We start from the raw sequence: 19,580 nt of genomic DNA on the forward strand, positions 1-19,580 counted from the left end.
TAACGACTCTTCCCAAGGAATATTTGCAGATCTCTGTGCCAACATTTATGGAAGGACTTATACACTTCTCAGTTAAAGGTTATCAATCGAAGTGAAACAACTCTATACTTTTGGGTCAATGTTGGAGAACAACAGTTTTAAACTGAGGTCTGCATCAGAATCACCTGGGGTAAGATACAGATGTAGTGAAAAGAAGGGCCATCTGTACCCCAATGTTCATAGCAGCAATGGCCAGTCGCCAAAGTGGAAAGAACCAAGATGCCCTTCAACAGACGAATGGATAAGGAAGATGTGGTCCATATACACTATGGAGTATTATGCCTCCATCAGGAAGGATGACTTGGGGCAGGACTAGAGGAAATTATGCTGAGTGGAATAAGTCAAGCAGAGTCAATTATCATATGGTTTCACTTATTTGTGGAGCATAAGGAATACCATGGAGAGCATGGGAAGCTGGAGAGGAGATGGGAGTTGGGGGAAATTGGAGGGGCAGATGAACCATGAGAGACTGTGGACTCTGAGAAACAATCTGAGGGTTTTGGAGGGGAGGGGGGTGGGAGGCGGGGTTAGCCTGGTGGTGGGTATTATGGAGGGCACGCATTGCATGGAGCACTGGGTGTGGTGCATAAACAATGAATTTGGAACACTGAAAAGAAATTTTTTTTTTTAAAGAAAGCTAAACACACACACACACACACACACACACACACACACACAATTCTGAAACCCAAAAGGAAAAAAAAAAAAGAATCACCTGGGGATATTTGTGTAAGAAATGCAGATTCTGGGGCCACACATCAATGAAGTACTTAGGATTGGAGCCCAGGAAGTGGCTCCTGTGATCTCCACTGCTGATTCTAAGACTCTCCAAACCTAAGAACCACTCTCTAAAATTTTTAGATTGGGAATTCTTACAAAATGACAGAGAAGGCAAAACTCCTTTTAAACTTAGACTTCAACAGTAGTCTATGACCTTCTTAGGGACAGTGTGTCTTTCCTACTCTCACACGCTCAGCCTAGAGACTGGTGCCGAAATCAGAAACAGAGCAGGTGAGGAAAAACCTTTTATTTCTTTGTACACATTTTACTTTCATAGCCGCCAAAAGGACTGTTTCATTTCCTCTAACAGACCCTGTCCGCCAGTTATGTTGCCCTCGACAAATTACTATAGCAACATATATAAATATCTATCGTACATTTATACACACGTACATGCCTTCTAAAGCACTGTCAGGACACAGACTAGGCTTTCCCACAACTGGTGCTTCTCAGGTGCCTCTTAAAAATGATCACTGGTTTGTCTTATAGGACTTTCAATGGGCTTGGGCTGGCCCTGAGCCTGAGTTCCCCAGAGAGGAGTTAGGGTGATGAAAGGGAACGGCGTATTCAGAGTGAGGCGGCCACACTTTGGAGATCATAAAAGAAGGGAACTAGGAGGTGCTAGGCTAAGCAGGAGATGGCACATGGGAAGCCACCGCTTTCACCAGGAGCATTTGAAGCACTCAGGAGCCTCGGTGTAGACAGACGCCCAGCTGAACGGCGGCTGGGCTAAGCCAGGCCCAGGGAAGCGTGGATCTGGAACTTGTACTGGCTGCGCCCCACTGGCCCTCAGGGCACTGCTGTCACTCGTGGGCTTTGGAACAGGCTGAGGAGCTCTTATGTGGGGATCAGGGGTCCCATCTGTAGGAAGCAGGGTGCTATGTCCCCTGAGCTGACTGTCTGAGGGTAGGCGTTGGAGCGTGGACGGGCTGTGGCCAGTTCCCAGGCCAGTGAGGTGTGCAGAAGCAGTGTCAGGAGCTCCTCTACAGACCAGTGCTGGGCTGAGCAGCCCCTGGCGGGTGGTGTTCCTCAGCCACAGGAGAGGCTGGCTGCCCTTCATCCTCCTCCACTGGGAAGAGGATGGGACCCTCTGGCAGGTGTGGAGGACTGGGCTCCAGGTCTCCTCAGCAGATTGGGATCTGCACCAAAGGGGGACAGGCCCAGGCTTCCTGCTGTTTGAAGAACCTCTGATGGCTCCTTTTCTTCCGTGGCTCCTGGAAGGCAAGGGTCACAAGACTGGGGTGCACGGCAGCACCCTTAGGGACTTCACCTGGAGACAGAAATACGACAAGGTGAGAACCTAGTATCAGGTTCTGCTGGTGGCTCCCTGAGCTGCAGTGAGCACTGGGTGGGGGCTGAGCCAGGAGCTCAGTGAGAGCCTGTCAGAAGGATGAGCCCAGGGGAGGGGGTGTGGAACTGTGGAGCCCCTCATGCCACCAGGTGAGAGGGGAGCTTCCCCACCACCTTGGGTGGGTGACAGCCCTGCTCAGAGCCACTGCACATGAGGTGCTCAGATCTTCACGGGCCAGTCCACTCCCTAGTTCACTTGGAGCAAAACAATGGCTTCTGTGACTTCCCGGGAACCGAAGCACTTAGTCTGAAACTTGCCCATGAAGAAACAGCCTGTTGTAGGAAGGAGAGGATGTAATGCAGGGAAGTCCCCTGCTCAGTTCATGTCCCAGGTACTTAATGAGGAGAGGGAGGGGCCCCGTCAGCAGGGAGCTCCAACAGCCCCTAGTGCCACCTCTTACAGATGGATGGGCCAAGGCCACAGGGCCAGCTAGTGACAAGCCTGGGATTGGAATGCAGGCCTCAAGCCTTTCCATTGGTCTCTGGAAAGTGCAGAGGAAACTTCCAAAGATGGGGAAGCCAGTGGGTGTGTGGGGCCATTGGGTTACCTTTGCTGGGACAGGAATAAGGCTTTACAGAGGCCATCTTGTATGTGTTCTTCTAAAGAGGCTCAGGAAAGAAAGGAATCATCAGAGAAGAAAAAAAGGGAATTAGAAAAACAAACAAACAAAAAAAAAAGGTTGGGGGGAGGGCAAAGTCATGGCCTGACCCATTTTCACACCATGGGATCAATATTCTCTTAGGCTACATAAGGAACATTCCTAGGAAAAGGTCCAATTGCTTATGGAAGAAATTTAATGTCCAACGAAGGGTTTAGTTTCTTTCCCTATTCTTTTTTAAGGAATCTCCTTGGCTAGCGTGGAGCCCAACACAGGGCATGAAGCCTCAACCCTGAGATCAAGACGTGAGCCAAGATCAAGTCAGATGCTCAACTGACTGAGCCACCTGGTTCCCCTAGGGTTTAGTTTCTGATTTACAAGCCATTTGGTACACTTCAGCTTACTTGCTAGGGATCGGATTAGTATTTTAAGTAAATGTACAGAATACCTGCCATATACATAAAATGTTTCCCTTCAAGTTTCATTTTTATTTATTATCAAATTCTCTTAGGTCAAGAAGACCCAATGGTTGGTTTCCTTTGGAAAAAGAAAGACCAAGATTGAATGGCTATTCTCTGCCAATAGAGTGTGCAACAGAATCAACCGATTTGATGACATCTCTGGTTTATTTTTTCATGAAGTGAAAAGGGCTACAGGAAACACTAGAGCTGGCCCCAGAGCCCCTTTCCTAGAAGCTAATTCAGAGGCATACTCCCCATGTCCTCTGGTCTTGGGAATCAACTCACTTGCTTTCCTGGGACTCCTGACTTGGCCTAGAGGAGGGAAGAAGTGCGGTGAGGAGAGAAGAGGGTCATGATGTCACTGGGAGATGAGATGGCAGGGAAGGGACTGGGGTGGGAGAGGTGATGGGGAGAGAAGCTAGAAGGACATTTAGTGAGGACGTGAGTCCTAGGAATGGACTGAAATCTCCTGAAAGGTCAGAGTGGGTCGGGTATCATCTGCAGACTCTGGAGACAGGTGGGGATGGATTTGGGCTGTGTTCTGTGGCTCTGGCAGGTGCAGTGGTGTCCTTACCTCCAAATTAGTCCTTGCCTTCTTCAAAACATCATGTGTCCTGGTCACTAAAACAACAAAACAGCCCAATAGGTAGAAGTGACCATCTGGGGCCATACTTGCCTAGTGTGTTCCAAAGGGTGTCTTTCTGGCAGCTCAGATCAGGGTCTCCTGCTGCCCCCATGCACCCCTCCCTCCACATCCCCAATTACTCATGGCACAGGAGGTTTGGGGACATCACACACTGGTCTGCAGCCCTCCTCCCCACCCCACCCAGTCTGTCTGGTCCTGGTCCATCGGCAGCACAAGTGGGGAGCCTGGAAGTCCTCCCACCCCTACTTTCCTCTCTCATCCCCTGGCTCAGGGGCACCCACACTGATTGAAGATGAACTGCTCCATGCTCTCCTTCTGCTGGTTGGCGGTCTTCAGACGCTCCGCTGTGCTCTGAAGGACACTCTCCTGTTTGGACAGTCTGGTTTTCAGTTCCAGAAGTTCCCTTTGCAGGGACTGTCCCTGGGGAAGGGAAACAGACTCTCTGTCACAGGTCAGAAGGCCTCAAGAACCCGACGCTTTGTGGCTCTTGACAATCAAAAGCAGGATTCTATAATCCTATCAATGATTTCTGGACTGGAGTCCCTCCAGGAGAGACACTAGAAGGCTCCAGCTGAGGCCAACTTAGACTAAGGGTGTTAGGTCAGCACACTGAGACCCTGGGAGCCCCCATGCACATGAACACAGGCCTCCACTCCTTTGGCTGTAGAGGCCTTGAACCCCAGTCAGTGCCACGACTCCCAGCGGTGAGTCCTGACCACACATTCAGTGCTCAGAAGTCCAATGGGTTCATTGGGCTCGATGAGTCCAAGAGCACACATTCAGTGCTGACATTGGTTCTAGTACCGGGCCTCATAGATAAGACTTGCTAGCTGGGCGTGTTTTGCCTAGGGAGACAGTGTGTGATTCTGTAAATCTTTGGAACAACTTCAAGATGGCAGAACACCTTCTGCCTCAGAACCAGCATAGTTGGGGCCCATAAGGTGTTAGTGTTTTAATCTGGCCTCAGGCTCCTAGATGGGGCTGGTAGGGGGAGACAGAGAAAAATTGCTGTCCACACTCCCCCCGACCAGAGTTCAGGCCTCATATCTGAGAGCACCTGGTGGTGGGGCGGCTGACTCTTCTAGGCCTGGCCCAGAGAGGTGGAGGAAAGCCGTGTGTGGGATGCAGTGGGTGGCTCTAGGAAGCTGCTCATCTCATGGTGACATTCTGTGGGGATGGCGTGGGGAAAGGAGATGTTGACATTTTCATAGGTCCCTACATTTTTTGGCTCAGCTAAGTCAGAAAGGGAAGGAACCCAAACACGGTGGGAGGAGAAGGGATGTCGTAGGACCTGCCCTGCCAGCCGCCACCATGGATGACAGGTCTTCCCCTGGGGACGCTCCCCTAAGGCCCCCCTGTCTCATCTCAACTGTCTAGCCCCTGACGTTTAGGACTTGGGAACTGAGGAGGCAGAATGGCATTTGGGGCAGAAGCGATGAAGGAGGCTGCCACTCACTGTGCTGTCAGACAGGACAGGGCTGGGGGAGCTGGGCAGGGCCGCTCGCCAGAACATGGTGAGGAGGGAGGCCGATTCATCCAGCGTGTGCTGCAGGGCCTGGGCGCTGCTCCCAAGTTCATGGATGCCTTTGCTGCCCGGCACCTGGGAGAAGGGGGAGATTGCCCTGGGCACCAGACTGAGAGATCATTCCCTTCCCTCTGCTCCGGCTTCCCCAGCACAGGGCTCAGGTTCCCCTCAAGAGTGAGGCACAGGCATGGGCCTGCTTGAACGTGTGAAACCATTTTTAAACCTGGAAGCCCTGGATCTCCATTTCAGCAGTGACCCCCAACTTGTAAGAATCACTAGATTCTGACTTCTCTCATACTCTCTGTAAGCTGCTAGTCCTGCTCTGTGCTCTCGGGTCTAATGTCCCTGATTTTTGCTTGGCACCCCATGTGTATCTCTAAATCATACCTCTGCTTCAACTGGGCTGAACCATTTGTAGCTCCAAGGACTGTGATGCCATCCATTCCCTTTACCTGGAATGCTATCCTCCACCACCCAGAGAAGCTGTGTATCTCACCAGTGGTTCCTCTAGGACCCTGTGACTTTCCTTGCCTGGCTCAAGGACCCCTTCTGTGTTTGCACCCTCCCAACTCAGAGGATGGCTTCCAACACTGAGCCCAGATCCTCTGTTGTCCTTATTTACTTGAATATGTGGCCTTCTTTCTGGGGTGGAGGCTCTTGCAGACAGGGCTGTCCCTGCACATCCATGCACCTCCAGTGCCTCAAACAGCACTGCAGCTGGTACCTGGTCTCTGAATATGGAAACGCTCTGAGAAGGTGCGCTGCCTGCTTCCCTGACCTGCTCAGTCTGCCCAGAGAAATTCCATGGCTGCCAGGCTTCGCCCCTTCCACAACATGTGGCCCATGCGGATGCAAATCCTGAATTTCCAGCCGCCTGATTAAGTGATTTTACTCTGCCGATGGATGACCATGTACCAGGCCATGGACCAGATAATAAGCGAGGAAAGGGTGCTCAATAGAGCACGACACATAAGCCAGTACTCAGCAAATCCCCTACAGATGAGGATGACAATTCTCTTCTGCCTCTTCTGTGTTTCTGAGAAAAAAATGTTAGGGCAGAGTTTATAGTGAAAACAGGAGATGGAGAAGAAAGGCCCAGCTGGGTGTAAGCAGAAGATGTAGACTCAGCTATGGGAGATATGCAGTGGGAGAAGGAGCTAAGATCAGACGGAAAAAGGGCACAAGGAAAAGGAGAACTTAAGACCTACTGTGTGATTACCTCTGTGCCCTGAGTTTCAAGGCCAGGGAAGGTGCGGGCTGATCTCACAAGATCTGCTATCTTTTTGACCAGCAGTTTGCCCTCCTCTATCTGCTGTCTTAGGGCACTGTAGTCATCAATGTGGCCAATGACATGGCGGCCATGTTTATTGGCAAAGGAGCCATCAGTAGCTTTGCCCTCCAGCTTGGGATTCTTCATCACTCGAGAAGCATCCAAATCCAGCTCTGAAAAACAAGACCAGAACAACATAGAATCCACAGTGATGAGCATATCCTCAGTCCACTTCATTCTAAAATAGACATCAAGGAGTAAAGAGGCCAGGAATAGGAAAGGCACTCTGGGAAAAGTACAGCAAGGTGTGAAGTCCATAGATTTCTGGGTTCTATGTTTTTATGATCTTTCTTACATCATCTCATAATGATCAAATTGCCAGGAGGAAAAATTTTATCCTTACTGACAAATGAAATATCCAGGACAAATATTATTTTAATAAAAAATTTTAAATTTCCAGTTAAGAAGACACAGACAAACTAAGGGATCTGGAAAGGAGGGGGGTGGGGGTTTGGGAGGGCCTGCTGGTGAGTATTAAGGAGAACACGTATTGCATGGAGCATTGGGTGTGGTGCATAAACAATGAATCTTGGAACACTGAAAAAATAAAATAATAAAATAAAATAAATAAAAAATAACCCCTTTTTAAAAAGAAGACAGAGACAAATTAAGCCGGACACAGAGAGAGACAAATTAAGCCGGACACAGAGAGCATTTTCAAGGATGGAGAGATCACCGTGCAGTGAAGCACAACAGAGCAATAGGAAAACCACAGGAGGAAGAATAATGGCAAAACAGATGGCCACAGAAGGTGCAATGAGTAGGGCTAAAGACTTTGGGACCCGAGGAGAAAAATCTCTACATTCAGGTAATGTGCCCATTAGTAACCACAGGCTGCTTGTATTGGGAATTCTCCATCATCAATCCCTGAATCCTTCCGTTGCCATATTTACCATTCGTCCTCTTGAAAATGGTGGTCTCTGAGCCAGGAGCAGCAGCAGAAAGGCCAGGGAATGTGAGCACTGGAGAATTCATGCCAACATCTCGGACTGGAGGGGAAGCATTGGAGTCTAGGATATAAAGACAACAACAATTTTTGGCAACCCTGGAATCACCACTAACCAAACCCAAGCACAGCCTAGTTGTCACCAGCAGAGACCTAAGGCAGCGTGGTTGGTCCTCATTACACCCCAACTGTGATGGTAAGCAACAGCAAACAAATCCCTTAGTTTGGAACAAGAACATGTCCCTTTAATGGAAGTGAGCTCCATGAGAAGCGACTTCTGGTTTGAAAGATTATTAGGAGCATTTTTCTAGCCTGCATTTTGAATATAATTATGTGTACAATTTTTAGTACACTGCCTTGTAACTAAACCTATGATGCAGAGAACAAAGGCAAAAGGAAATGTACATAAAGTTAAATTTCCTTATAACCTGCAGTCCATTGATACACATTTGAGGCAGGCAGAATAAGACATTACAGGAACCCCAACTGTCTTAAACTTAATGACCTACTAGAGGGAAAAACAGTCTTAGCTTGACAAAAACCAGGTCTTCAGGATCTCATGAGTCTTCTTTAGCATATTAAAGTCCTTTTGGAAACTTCCCTTTGCCTGTAGCTCTCCCAATTCCAAACTATATAATCTATGGCTCCTCACAGCCCCAGTGCCGCTCTTTCTGCCCACTGGTCCTGTCCCCGTGCTATCATAAGAACACCTTTTTGCACTGAAAATGTCTCAAGAATTCTTTCTTGAGCTCTGAACTCCAATATTTCCACATCAATATGTGTAGTATATGTGTCAAAAATACTGAATCAAAGTATGAATGGACTTGTGGGCAATTAAACTAGCATTCCCCCTTTTTTTTTAAAGATTTATTTATTTATTTATTTATTTATTTATTTGACAGACAGAGATCTCAAGTAGACAGAGAGGCAGACAGAGAGAGAGAGGAGGAAGCAGGCTCCCTGCTGAGCAGAGAGCCTGATGCGGGTCTCCATCCCAGGACCCTGGGTTCATGACCTGAGCCAAAGGCAGAGGCTTTAACCCACTGAGCCACCCAAGCGCCCCTAAACTAGCATTCCAATCATCATTCTGATGAGTTAGTGATGGGAAAAATGTAGCCGGATGAGAAGGGTAGAGACAGAAGGCACAGCAGGTTAGAGACATCCTCTTGGAGACCAGGCAGCAATCCTACAGTGAAAGAATTGGAAAATATCAGAGAAGGCAAGAAATCCTGCTCAGGAGGTGGCCTAGAACCAGATCTCCAGCTCAGGCCACTGTGGTGGGAAAGGAGAGGGCACAGTGTCGGAGTCACTGGGGCCGAGCCCTGGCTGGGGTCGTGGGGACACAGTGACGGAGGAAAGCTGGGCCAGGAGGGCAGAGTGGGGAGTTATAACTGAACACACAACCATCACGGCTCCCCAGGGGGAGCCAGGCATTCACCTATTATGGCTGAGCAGTTACTATGGGACACAGTTCACGTGACACTTCCTCATCTAATGGCCACAACACAGGATCTTGAAAGTGTCACCTTCATTTGACAAGTGAGGTCAGTGCCTAATTGGTGAAAGTCTAGCAGGACCAGGGGGAAAAGCTAAGGATTAACATGCCCCAGGAAGAGCAGGCAGGAACGTGTCTGAAAGCTCATCTTTAGAGAATCCTGAGCAGAAATGGCTCCTACTGAAATAAAATTGAAAATAGGGTCCTGGGGGTGAGAGAAGATGGCTAATTAAAAAAAGAAAAGAATAAGTTGAAATGAGTGTGTCAAGATGGAGGGCAACAGTACTAACATTCAGACTGAAGCTGGGCGAAGGGGGCTGGATGAAGGACATTGAGAAGAGAGGGAGAGAGCAGGCAAGGCAGTATCTGGAAGGGCAGACGCGGGGGGGGGGGGGAGGGGATGACAGCCACTGGGAATAAGGGGAGCTATCATCCCCCTGCTTTCCACAGCCAGCATTGCCTGCGGGACGGGAATGGTTTCCACTCAGCTGAGCTCCCCTCCAATCAGGGAATGGGAATCTGGAAGGCAAGCGATACCGAGACAGAGGCTGGTGAGGAGGAAGGCCAGCAGCTGGAAATAAAAACATCCAGTTCGAATCCTGGGTCGGGTCTTAGCTGGTTAATGTCTCAATCTCAAAGTTTTCCCACATTGAAATATGAAAGTAAAACCTCCCTTACCTCAGATGAAACAGTTTGGAAAATTGTTTGAAAACTCGTGGTAAATTTTAAAGCACTCCACAAGTACAAGGAATAGATATTAACTCACAAGCTATTAACTATTGAGCGATCCTTACCATGTCAGACACTTGTAAATTATTGCACTGAAGGCTTAATTACCATATAACATACATATGATTGTCCATAAGATACATATGATTATTGTCCTCACCCTGAAGATGAGGAAAGTAAGGCTTCAGTACCTGGGGACTTCAAACACCTTGCCTAAGGCAAGCAACCTGTACCCGCAAACTCAGAATCTGGGGCCTGAGCCAGCTGGGACCCTCATTCCCACCCACTTACCCAAGGTTGTAGATTGAAACAACTCTGATTTCACCTGGACCCTAAGGAGTATGGAAGAGGGAAGATCCCTTCCACCACAGACATCCTGGCCACTGCCCCACTGGCATGGTCCCCCTGCCCTTCCTACCTTGGAGGAGCGGTTGCTTGTTTCCAGGGTCCTCCTGGTGGGTGGAGGAGGGGCTGAGGCTGGCTTTGCTCCCCCTGCCATCCAACTGCTGCTCCAGCTGCAATCTCAGACAGCTGTTCACCTGGATGCTTTGCTCCAGCTGCCCTCGCAAAGCTCGGATCTCTGCCACCAGTTGGCTCAGCTCACTGCTCAAAGGGACCTGGAGACAGGCTTCCCAGGTGGGAGCTGAAAGAAGAGAGAGAGAAGGGGTCTGGTGGCTCAGATCCAAGCTTTTCCAAGCATTTGTCAGAACACTCCTCAGGCATTCCTTTCTACTCGGGACCCTGCTGTCCTCTTAGGGCCCCAGGAGGCAAGGCATTTGGGATGGAGCTGCCTCCTTTTGCTGCATGGGTCTCCCACTCACTGAGCGAGATACCACACACTGGAACTGCCTCGAGGCTCACGTGACCCACCTGCATCTGGAGAGCCTTCCATGAGCAGGTGGGGTCAAAGCCTATTATTATTTGACTTCCACAGTCACCCTAGTCCTACAGGCCAGAGAGCAGGGTCTTCAGAGATCGGGCAGTTCAGCACTGGGCTAGAGAAGTCCTGGGTATTTGGGAGGAGGAAAGCTGATGCCTCGGTGCTCAGGAGTCACAGCAGAAAGGAGGAGGTCACCAGGGAGAGGAGAGGAGGCACCAGGCCTTTCGCAGCATGGAGGAACGGGAGTCTCTCTAGAGGCCAGGGGTCACAACTCACTGAACTATTCTACTTCACCACGTTTTTGTTTTGTTTTGTTTTTTTAAATCTCTGTTTGCTATCACAGTCTGTTTCTTTGTACTAGGGATGAAGACAGCTAAGAAATATTCTACTAAACCACATATCTTATCTGAAAGCTTGAAGCCAAATAGATTTCAAAAAGTAGAATTTGTTTTGGTGTTTAGGAAGGCCATAGGATCCGTACGCCATCTCTCATGTAGCCCACATACCAGGTTGCCTCTGGGCCACAGGCCTTTAGGCAAATACATTCATATTTCCATGTCGAGCCGGGTGAACATTACCACTGAGTGGGGTTAAGTCAAGTCTGTGGATACCACTTTGGTCACTTCAGACAGGTTTTGTGAAATAGCTACCACAAGAATTCATGGTTCTCATGGGATTATAGAATTAAGGATAAGAATCTATGGGGTTTCAGAGATAGGAGCTTTAAAATGACTCCTAAAACAACTATAAGAAGGGAGAAAGGCATGAAAGAGGATGTAGTCAGGATGAAGGGATTCTTTTTCCTCTGTCGTATAAAAACAAAATTGAAAGAAAAAAAGATCAAACTAAATTTACAAATGAAAAACTGTTCCCAAGAAGTTCGTAGAGAAAGGCTTCTCCAAATTGTTACTACAAGTTATAAGGGATAAGAGTTTACTATGAGAAATTTTCTGGAAACATCCCATATTTTCTATTTTTACTCATTTGCATTATGTTTTTATAATCACCATAGTAACCAAATACTGCGAGAGCATCTTATAAGGAGGCCGGAGGTCTCCTTATAAGGCGGGAGGCAACTCCCCCTGAGAAGTCCTCATGGGGCACCTGCAGTCTATGGTTAGTATCTACCAACCCCAAAGCTCCATGAAGCTCCTTCCTATCTTTCTTTCCCTATACCCAAATCCTCACAAAGTTTTGCTTCTTTCTAAAAATGTTGTCTTCTATCCATTCCTCTTTATCTTCCCAACAGCACCTTAGATCAGACTCTCCTCATGTAAATACCCCATAACCACACCCATTCAGTGGGTTTCCCTTATTTGAGTGTCTCCCGACTACAGTGTGTCCCACTAGTCTGAGAGTTCCGTTCCCATCAAGTATCTGTTTTGTTTGGGAAAACGTACTCGTTTTCCATGGCCCACTCTGTAGAATGTAAACTTCCATGGTACTTCATAGCTCCTCTATAAACCAGCAACCATCTCAACTGACCGGACTTTTCACACTCCCTGATACAAAGCTCCCCACGGGGAAGGCTGGACCCGGTGCTCCCAGGAGTGCACAGAAGCTATTCTCTCAGCCTGCGGTGCCCCTGATACTTCTTCAAGTTCTGGTTCACCTTCTCATCAGCAAGTTAGGAAATCCAATCAGGCTTTATGAAAATTCAAATTTGGCTGAATATTGAAAATTCTGTATTGCTTAAGGAATTTTTAAACAGATAATTTAAAAATTAGAATTGAAAGGCTTAGACATCCCATCCAAAGCAAGAGCTGTTTCTATGGGATCCTTGACAAGTCATCCCTTTCTATTTAAAGGGCCTTGGATGGGAGACTTATTCCTTCACAAACTAACAATTCCATCCCTCGAAATCTCTAGTGGTCAGGAAGGCATAAGAATGATGTAAGTCCAAATTCTACTGCCCTTTATTCTTTGATGACCCTTGTTCAGACCTCTAAAGAGATGCCAAACACAACAGCTCTTTTTCACCTGATAGTTCTTCAAATATTTAAAACCAGGTCTCATCTCCTTGTGATCTTGTCCAGGCCGAAAATTGTTGTTTCTCTGACAGTTCAAGATTTCTGGTCACCCGGCATGGTGGCTCCTGTCTTCACTTTGCTCCCTGGTTTGCCAAAGTCCCTTTTACAAGGTGGTGTCCCACAATCTAACAATATTTCTGATACGGTCTCTCACCCTACTGTGGTCTCAGGTTGAACTGGTTTTTGTAGCAACCTTTGCCTACAAGTTCCTTGTCCCAGCGGGTTTCTAACTAACTCCCTATTCTCAAGTCCATGAATGGCTAGAGAGCCAGACCTTCTGATCCTGTACCTCTGATATTTTTAATCAAGCTCAGGGTTTCTTTTTTATCTTTTCTAAATTTCTTTTATTTTTTTAAAGATTTTATTGATTTATTTGACAGAGATCACAAGCAGGCAGAGAGGCAGGCAGAGAGAGAGGTGGAAGCAGGCTCTCCGCCGAGCAGAGAACCTGATGTGGGCTCAATCCCAGGACCCTGACATCATGACTTGAGCTGAAAGCAGAGGCTTCACCCCCTGAGACACCTACGTGCCCCAATCTTTTCTAAATTTCATCATATTGACATCAGTACTCTGTTCCAGCCTGGTTGGAGTTACTAACTTGATGTTCACAATACCCTTCCCCATTTGAACAACAATGGAGAAATAGAAGAAGATTCTCCAACATGAGATCAGTATTTTAGCAGGTGGCAAAAAGTCCTCAATAAAACAGTTTAAAATTTAAATCCAGGCTTGGAATTTAGATCCTAACAGAGGTATTTCTGTAGATGTTGTGCATCTTTTAACTTTCTCCCTGGGGAACGCGTCAGGGTAGGAGCAGAGGGCCTGTCGTACTGGCTGCATGGGGGCAATATGTATAACTCAAAATATTCAAGAGCTTCTCACATGATGGTGCCATCAGGACAGTTCTTTGAATTTTTTTTAAAGTCCCTATATAACCTGGACTTTGCTCAACTTTTCTCTGGCCACCTAGGCAGGCAGAGTTGGACTCTTAACTAACTACTTTTAAGGATGTCTTGGCTGGATCTTGCACATGTCACCAACCTCTGGGCTTTACATGAAAGAACCACTTTGTTCTTACTGGGAGCCCCAGACCTGGCTGAGGCAGAACTCTGTAGCTTTCCAGAGCTCTACAACTCCCAGGGTAAGGACCTCTTCAGAATCCTAAGCAAGGGCAGGGAGCTCACTGGGGAGGGGAGAGGGAGAACACATACCTTTCAGCCCTTTCTTGGAATTGCCATAAAGCGCCTCGTAGATCTGTAGCTCCGACTGGAGGGACTGGAAGAGCTGCTGTTTCTCCTCACACTGCTGCTGCAGGAGGGTGAGCTTGTGCTGCAGCCTGCACGGGGGAGGCAAGGGCCCACTGAGCGCCTGGTGCTCCCCTGCCACCTGCTGTCAGCCAGCCTTCGCATCATGGGGCTTTAGCCCTAGATGTCAACCCAGGGGTCGTGAAGACCATTACTTTTACTTTAAGGATGTGGAAACAGAGGCTCTGAGAGGTGAAGTAACTTTGCTTGATGTCATGCCATTAGCTACGTTAGTTGGGAGCAGACACACAAGCTCCGTATTCTACCTGCCCCTATGGTGCTCTATTCCTGGTGATAGGCAGTCATAGGGTTTGTGTCAGGGACGCGCATAATGGCTGGTGGGGATGCTTCCTACGTTACAGTGAGACCAATATCCTTAAATTAATAGGAAGGATGAGAACATTCTTTTCTCCAGGATCTGATACGCTGAACCCCCCCCTTTTTTTTTTAAAGATTGATCTGAGAGAGACAGAGATCACTTGCCTGCAAGCGGTAGGAGGAGCAGAAGAGGAGGGAGAGGAGGAGGGAAAGAATCCCAAACAGACTCCAAGCTGAGCGCCAAACCCAGCGCAGGGCTCATTCTCATGACCCCGAGATCATAAATTGAGCCAAAATCAACAGCCGGACACTTAACCAACAGAACACCCAGGCACCCCTGATATGCTGAGCCTTCTAAAATAGGGTTTTACTCTCCCAAATTTGGAGTGAAAAGGCATTCTCAGATAAGTCCTTCCTTCTGCTCAAATTCATCCATAAATCAGGAATAGCAGAGGGGAACTGAGCACCCCAAAAGGCTCCAATACCTGTCTTGCCAATATCCCATTAAATCTGAAAACAGGGCCCCTTTCCTTCTTATTGGGCTCTCCCTTACCTGGAGTCTTTCTCCTGGAGGGACAGGCGTTCCTCCTGGAAATGCAAGATCTCCTGTTGCTTCTCCTTCAAGTCTTCCAGAAGCTGCTGCCGTTCCCCCTTTTGGCGCTCCAGCTCCATCTCCAGCTCTTGAAGCCGGGATCGAGAGGACAGCAGGGCCTCCCTCAGGCGTTCCGTCTCCTGGGAGTGCTCTGGGGAGCAGAACACAGGACGACTTACACTGTGGGGGCAGAGGCTGGCAGGACAAGGAGCCCAAGCTCCTCCATCCTGACGCGCAGAACTAAGGCAACGGGAATGCAAGCTGATGCTGCATCTGCTCAGAAAAACAGAGGGTGTCAGCTCACTACATCCACATGCCCTGGGGAGTGTGGAGCCTCCATCTTTGCAATGCCCTTGATCTTCTGCTTTCATAAGGTCTACCCTGCTATTAGAGAAAACGCTGCGGTTTCTTTCTTTCCTCCTTTCCTTCCTTCCTTCTTTCCTTCCTTCCTTCTTCTGTTCCTTCCTTCCTTCCTCCCTTTTCTTTGAGAATTTATTTATTTATGTGTGAGAGAGAGAGACCGAGCAGGAGCAGCAGGGAGGAAGCAGAGGGAGAGGAAGAAGCAGACTCCTCTCCCTGCTGAGCAGGGGGCTCCATCCCAGGACCCTGGGTTCATGATCTGAGCCAAAGGCAGGTGCTTAACCAACTGAGCCACCCAGGTGCCCCAAAAGCTGTGGTTTCTTTCTTTTTCTTTTTTTCCAAAGATTCTATATATTTATTTGACAGACAGAGATCACAAGTAGGCAGAGAGGCAGGCAGAGAGAAAGGGGGAAGCAGGCTCCCGAGGAGCAGAGAGCGAGGGATCATGACCTGAGCCGAAGGCAGAGGTCTTAACCCACTGAGCCACCCAGGTGCCCCAAACGCTGTGGTTTCTAATGCTTACTATTTTCTAAGTTCACACACCCTCTGTGTGATAATCCTTTCTTTAATTTTGCCAAAGAGCAGCATCAAGATTTCTTGTCTACAGTTTTTAGAATATATTATATTCATCAATTTGAAAATGGGGACATCTGTCCTTTTCTGGGCTAGTGGAATCTCAATAACTTGCATGATTTCCCAGACACTAAGGACAGGGGCTCTGAGAACCAGGCTGCAGGAGCTGTCAGTCTACCAGGGGGAAGTCCCTGGGCCTGGCTGACCGTGCTTGTTCACATCTTAGTGACTTCTCCCCACTGAGGTCTGTGCTAGCCTGTCCCGGCATGCAACGGTGGTTTAGCAGTTGTGTCTTCTCTCTTCTCTGTGACGTCTTGTTACTTCCCCATCAGTGACCTCTCCCCTCACATCTTCCTGCTCTGAAGAGGCAGACTTAAAAACAACACTTGCTATCTCTTCCCATTCCACAACATTCTGGGCTTAATCCTTTAGGAAAGTATTATTCTTTCATGACTATTCAATAAATATTTGCAGATAAATATAATTTTTATTGACCATATATTGATTTGATCAAGTCAATTGACACTAAGGTTAGCTGCCCCCCAGTCACAAAGGAAATGATGCCCCCCTCCCTTGGATGTCCATCAAATAGTGTTGGGAATGCTCTGGAGGACATCTGGCTGGTGCTTCCAGACACAGAGTCCTGAGGATTACTGAGCAGAGAGGAGCCTGGACTGGGTGAGTGAGGGGAAGCAGTGAGGAGACGGGGATGGCAGCTCAGTACCGGGAGAGACACATGAGGCTGCAGTAAAGTCTGGACAGGGAGAACAGACACCTAACTGGTAGCCAGTTCATAACTAATGACTGAGTATCTGAGTATGTGTGGGTTGCACAGAGGTGGTGGGTTTCCTAGAGCTATCTTTGTCCCGAGCACCTGGGAGTGTGAGGGCCCACATTTGGGACCTCTCAGGAAGTAGCCCCTTCTAGACTGAGAACCACATGGAACCTTGGGTTGGTGGATCTGGTTAGCTGTTATTTCCACCTTCTCTTGGCTTCAACGGTGATTGGTGTGGCCAGGACGAAAGGGACCGGGAAGGAGCGCAGTGTGTGGCTTTTACCACCCACCTCTAGAAACATGACTCAGCTGAGCCTGAAGGCTCCGGTTTTCTTCCTTAAGGACTCTGTTCTCATTGTAGAGCTGCGGTGTGGGTTCTAGGCCAGGGCTGTAGAAACTGGAGGTAGATCCTGTCCCAGAAAGTGTAAGCAGACACGTTACACATTAGGGTAACAGATGCTTTCCAGAAACTACCCATTCTGTCCCTCCAGAAATACTGTCCCAACCCAGCAGGAGTGTCTGGGTCCCCAAGACCTGGACCCCAAGCATGGCGGGCCAAGTGCCTGCTTTCTGTTCAGGCCCCACCACGTGCCCTAGCTGCAGCTGTTCCAGAGGCTCTTGTCCCCACAGGAGCCACCACAGGGCCGGGGGCAGAACAAGGGCATGTAGAAGGATTGGCCTCCAAGGGACCCAAGCCCGAGAGGAGAGTGTTGGGAGAACGGCCGCCTTGGTGAGTGGTTGCGGGAGGGCACCCACTGAGCGGGCTCCACCATGTGCCAATCCCATGACAAGGTGGAGAGGTCAGCAGGCACATATACAAGCAGACTAAGGACGGGCTGGGAAGTCAGACGCCCTGCAGACATGACTCGTTAGCTCTGCCAGGAGGAAAGTTCTCTCTTAGCTCTAAGTGAGGATAAGAGCACCTGCCCCCCCTGCCTTGCCGGACTGTTTGGAAGGAGCAAGTAGAGAAAAGCCCAACACATGCTTTGGAAAGCATGAAGCCCAGCCTCCAGAGGCTCCCCAGTCGTGGCAGTATGGGAGGCTCTGGGCCTCTCCTACCGCTCCCACGGGCTGCACAGCTGAGCCGGTGTTCAAGCTGCTCCCGCAGCCGGTCGTTGATGCAGATGGACTCCTCCAGGCGCTGGCGCAGGTTCCGGATCTCTCCAAGATGTTCCTCGAGCAGGTCAGCCCCTGCAGCCATCCCGTCAGGACCGGGGAGAGGTGCGAGATGAGGAATCCTGGTCACCAGGGGGGCCCAGGTAGAAGTGGGGCACAGCCAGTGGCTCCTCAGCAGAATCCCTAAACATCCCCACCCTTCCACCAACTGCATTTTCTCACATGGGCACTCAGGAGCACAGCAACTTTGCTTAAAGAGGAAACGGGCTGTCAAACCCAGGAGACCGTGTGAAGCATGCCCCAGGCCCAGGGGCCTCCTCCTACACACAGTTAAGTGTGAGGGAGTTTCAAGACTATTTAATTATTTGAGAGAGAGAGTGCATGAGAAGGTGGGGGGGGGCACAAGGAGAGGGAGAAGCAGACTTTCCACTGAGCAGGGAGCCCTCAATGCGGGGCTCAATCCCAGGACCCTGAGATCATGACCTGAGCTGAAGGCAGACACTTAACCAGCTGAGCCACCCAAGTGCCCCAAAATATGAGGGAGTTTTAAATGTAAGTGTACGGTGACCAGTGTAACCGGTGAGGGTGAGGGAGTTCCACATGGTTTAGAAAAATAACTGAAGGAGGAGTCAAGATGGCGGAGAAGTAGCAGGCTGAGACTACTTCAGCTAGCAGGAGATCAGCTAGATAGCTTATCTAAAGATTGCAAACACCTGAAAATCCATCAGCAGATCGAAGAGAAGAAGAACAGCAATTCTGGAAACAGAAAAACAACCACTTTCTGAAAGGTAGGACCAGCGGAGAAGTGAATCCAAAGCGACGCGAAGATAGACCCCGGGGGGAGGGGCCGGCTCCCGGCAAGCGGCGGAGCAACAGCGCACAAGATCAGGACTTTTAAAAGTCTGTTCCCCTGAGGGATATCGCTCCAGAGGCTAAACCGGGGCGAAGCCCACGCGAGGTGAGCGTGGCCTCAGGTCCCGCAGGGTCACAGAAGGATCGGGGGTGTCTGAGTGTCGCAGAGCTTGCGGGTATTGGAACGGGAAAGCCGGCTACAGAGACAGAGCCGACAGTAAACTCGCAGCTCGGTGTAACCTTGAACCGGTCGCAGGCTCGGTGAGCTCAGAGCACGGCTGGAGGTCAGGCAGACGGGAGTAACTGGGCGCTGTTCTCTGAGGGCGCACTGAGGAGTGGGGCCCTGGGCTCTCGGCTCCTCCGGGCCGGAGACCAGGAGGACGCCATTTGTATTCCCATCCTCCGGAACTCTACGGAAAGTGCTCAGGGAACAAAAGCTCCTGAAAGCAAACCCGAGCGGATTACTCACCCCGGCCCCTGATAAGGGCGATGCAATTCCGCCTGGGGCAAAGACACTTGAGAATCACTACAACAGGCCCCTCCCCCAGAAGATCAACAAGAAATCCAGCCGAGACCAAGTTTACCTACCAAGGAGTGCGGTTTCAATACCAAGGAGAGCAGCAGAATTCCAGAGGAGGAGAAAGCAAAGCACGGAACTCATGGCTTTTTCCCCGTGATTTTTTTTAGTCTTGCAGTTAATTTAATTTTGTTCTTTTTTTTTTTTTTCCTCGCCTACTGGTAAAATTTTTTTTAACTTTTACCTTTTTCTTTTTTAACGTTTTTTAACCAGTTTATCTAATTTATATATTGTTTCTTTTTTATATTTTTCTTATTTGTTTTCTTTATTTTTTTAATTCTTTTCTTTTCTTTTTTCTTTTTT

General features: G+C 49.0%; 1 protein-coding gene across 24 annotated transcripts in view; it reads right to left on the reverse strand.

Annotated features, from left to right (window-relative positions):
* Window positions 1–1,051: 1,051 nt before the first annotated feature.
* PDE4DIP (phosphodiesterase 4D interacting protein) overlaps window positions 1,052–19,580 on the reverse strand; it is a 217,967-nt gene continuing 199,438 nt past the window's right edge. For 9 of the 24 annotated variants that reach the window (XM_032361283.1, XM_032361282.1, XM_032361291.1 and 6 more), the window contains 13 exons: window positions 17,792–17,923; window positions 17,023–17,142; window positions 14,986–15,175; window positions 14,022–14,146; window positions 10,319–10,543; window positions 7,624–7,740; window positions 6,620–6,843; window positions 5,332–5,475; window positions 4,157–4,295; window positions 3,804–3,850; window positions 3,515–3,541; window positions 2,718–2,769; window positions 1,052–2,033 (listed from right to left, as the gene is read on the reverse strand). In XM_032361283.1, the coding sequence (XP_032217174.1) occupies window positions 1,876–2,033; window positions 2,718–2,769; window positions 3,515–3,541; window positions 3,804–3,850; window positions 4,157–4,295; window positions 5,332–5,475; window positions 6,620–6,843; window positions 7,624–7,740; window positions 10,319–10,543; window positions 14,022–14,146; window positions 14,986–15,175; window positions 17,023–17,142; window positions 17,792–17,923 (1,700 nt within the window). In that variant the 3' untranslated portion in view covers window positions 1,052–1,875. Of the gene's footprint in view, window positions 2,090–2,717; window positions 2,797–3,514; window positions 3,542–3,803; window positions 3,851–4,156; window positions 4,296–5,331; window positions 5,476–6,619; window positions 6,844–7,623; window positions 7,741–10,318; window positions 10,544–14,021; window positions 14,147–14,985; window positions 15,176–17,022; window positions 17,143–17,791; window positions 17,924–19,580 lie in introns of those variants that run through there. The other 15 variants (XM_032361304.1, XM_032361302.1, XM_032361292.1 and 12 more) reach the window with 8 other exon arrangements.

The sequence above is a fragment of the Mustela erminea genome, chromosome 10 (assembly GCF_009829155.1).
Source record: "Mustela erminea isolate mMusErm1 chromosome 10, mMusErm1.Pri, whole genome shotgun sequence".
Classification (NCBI taxonomy): domain Eukaryota; kingdom Metazoa; phylum Chordata; class Mammalia; order Carnivora; family Mustelidae; genus Mustela; species Mustela erminea.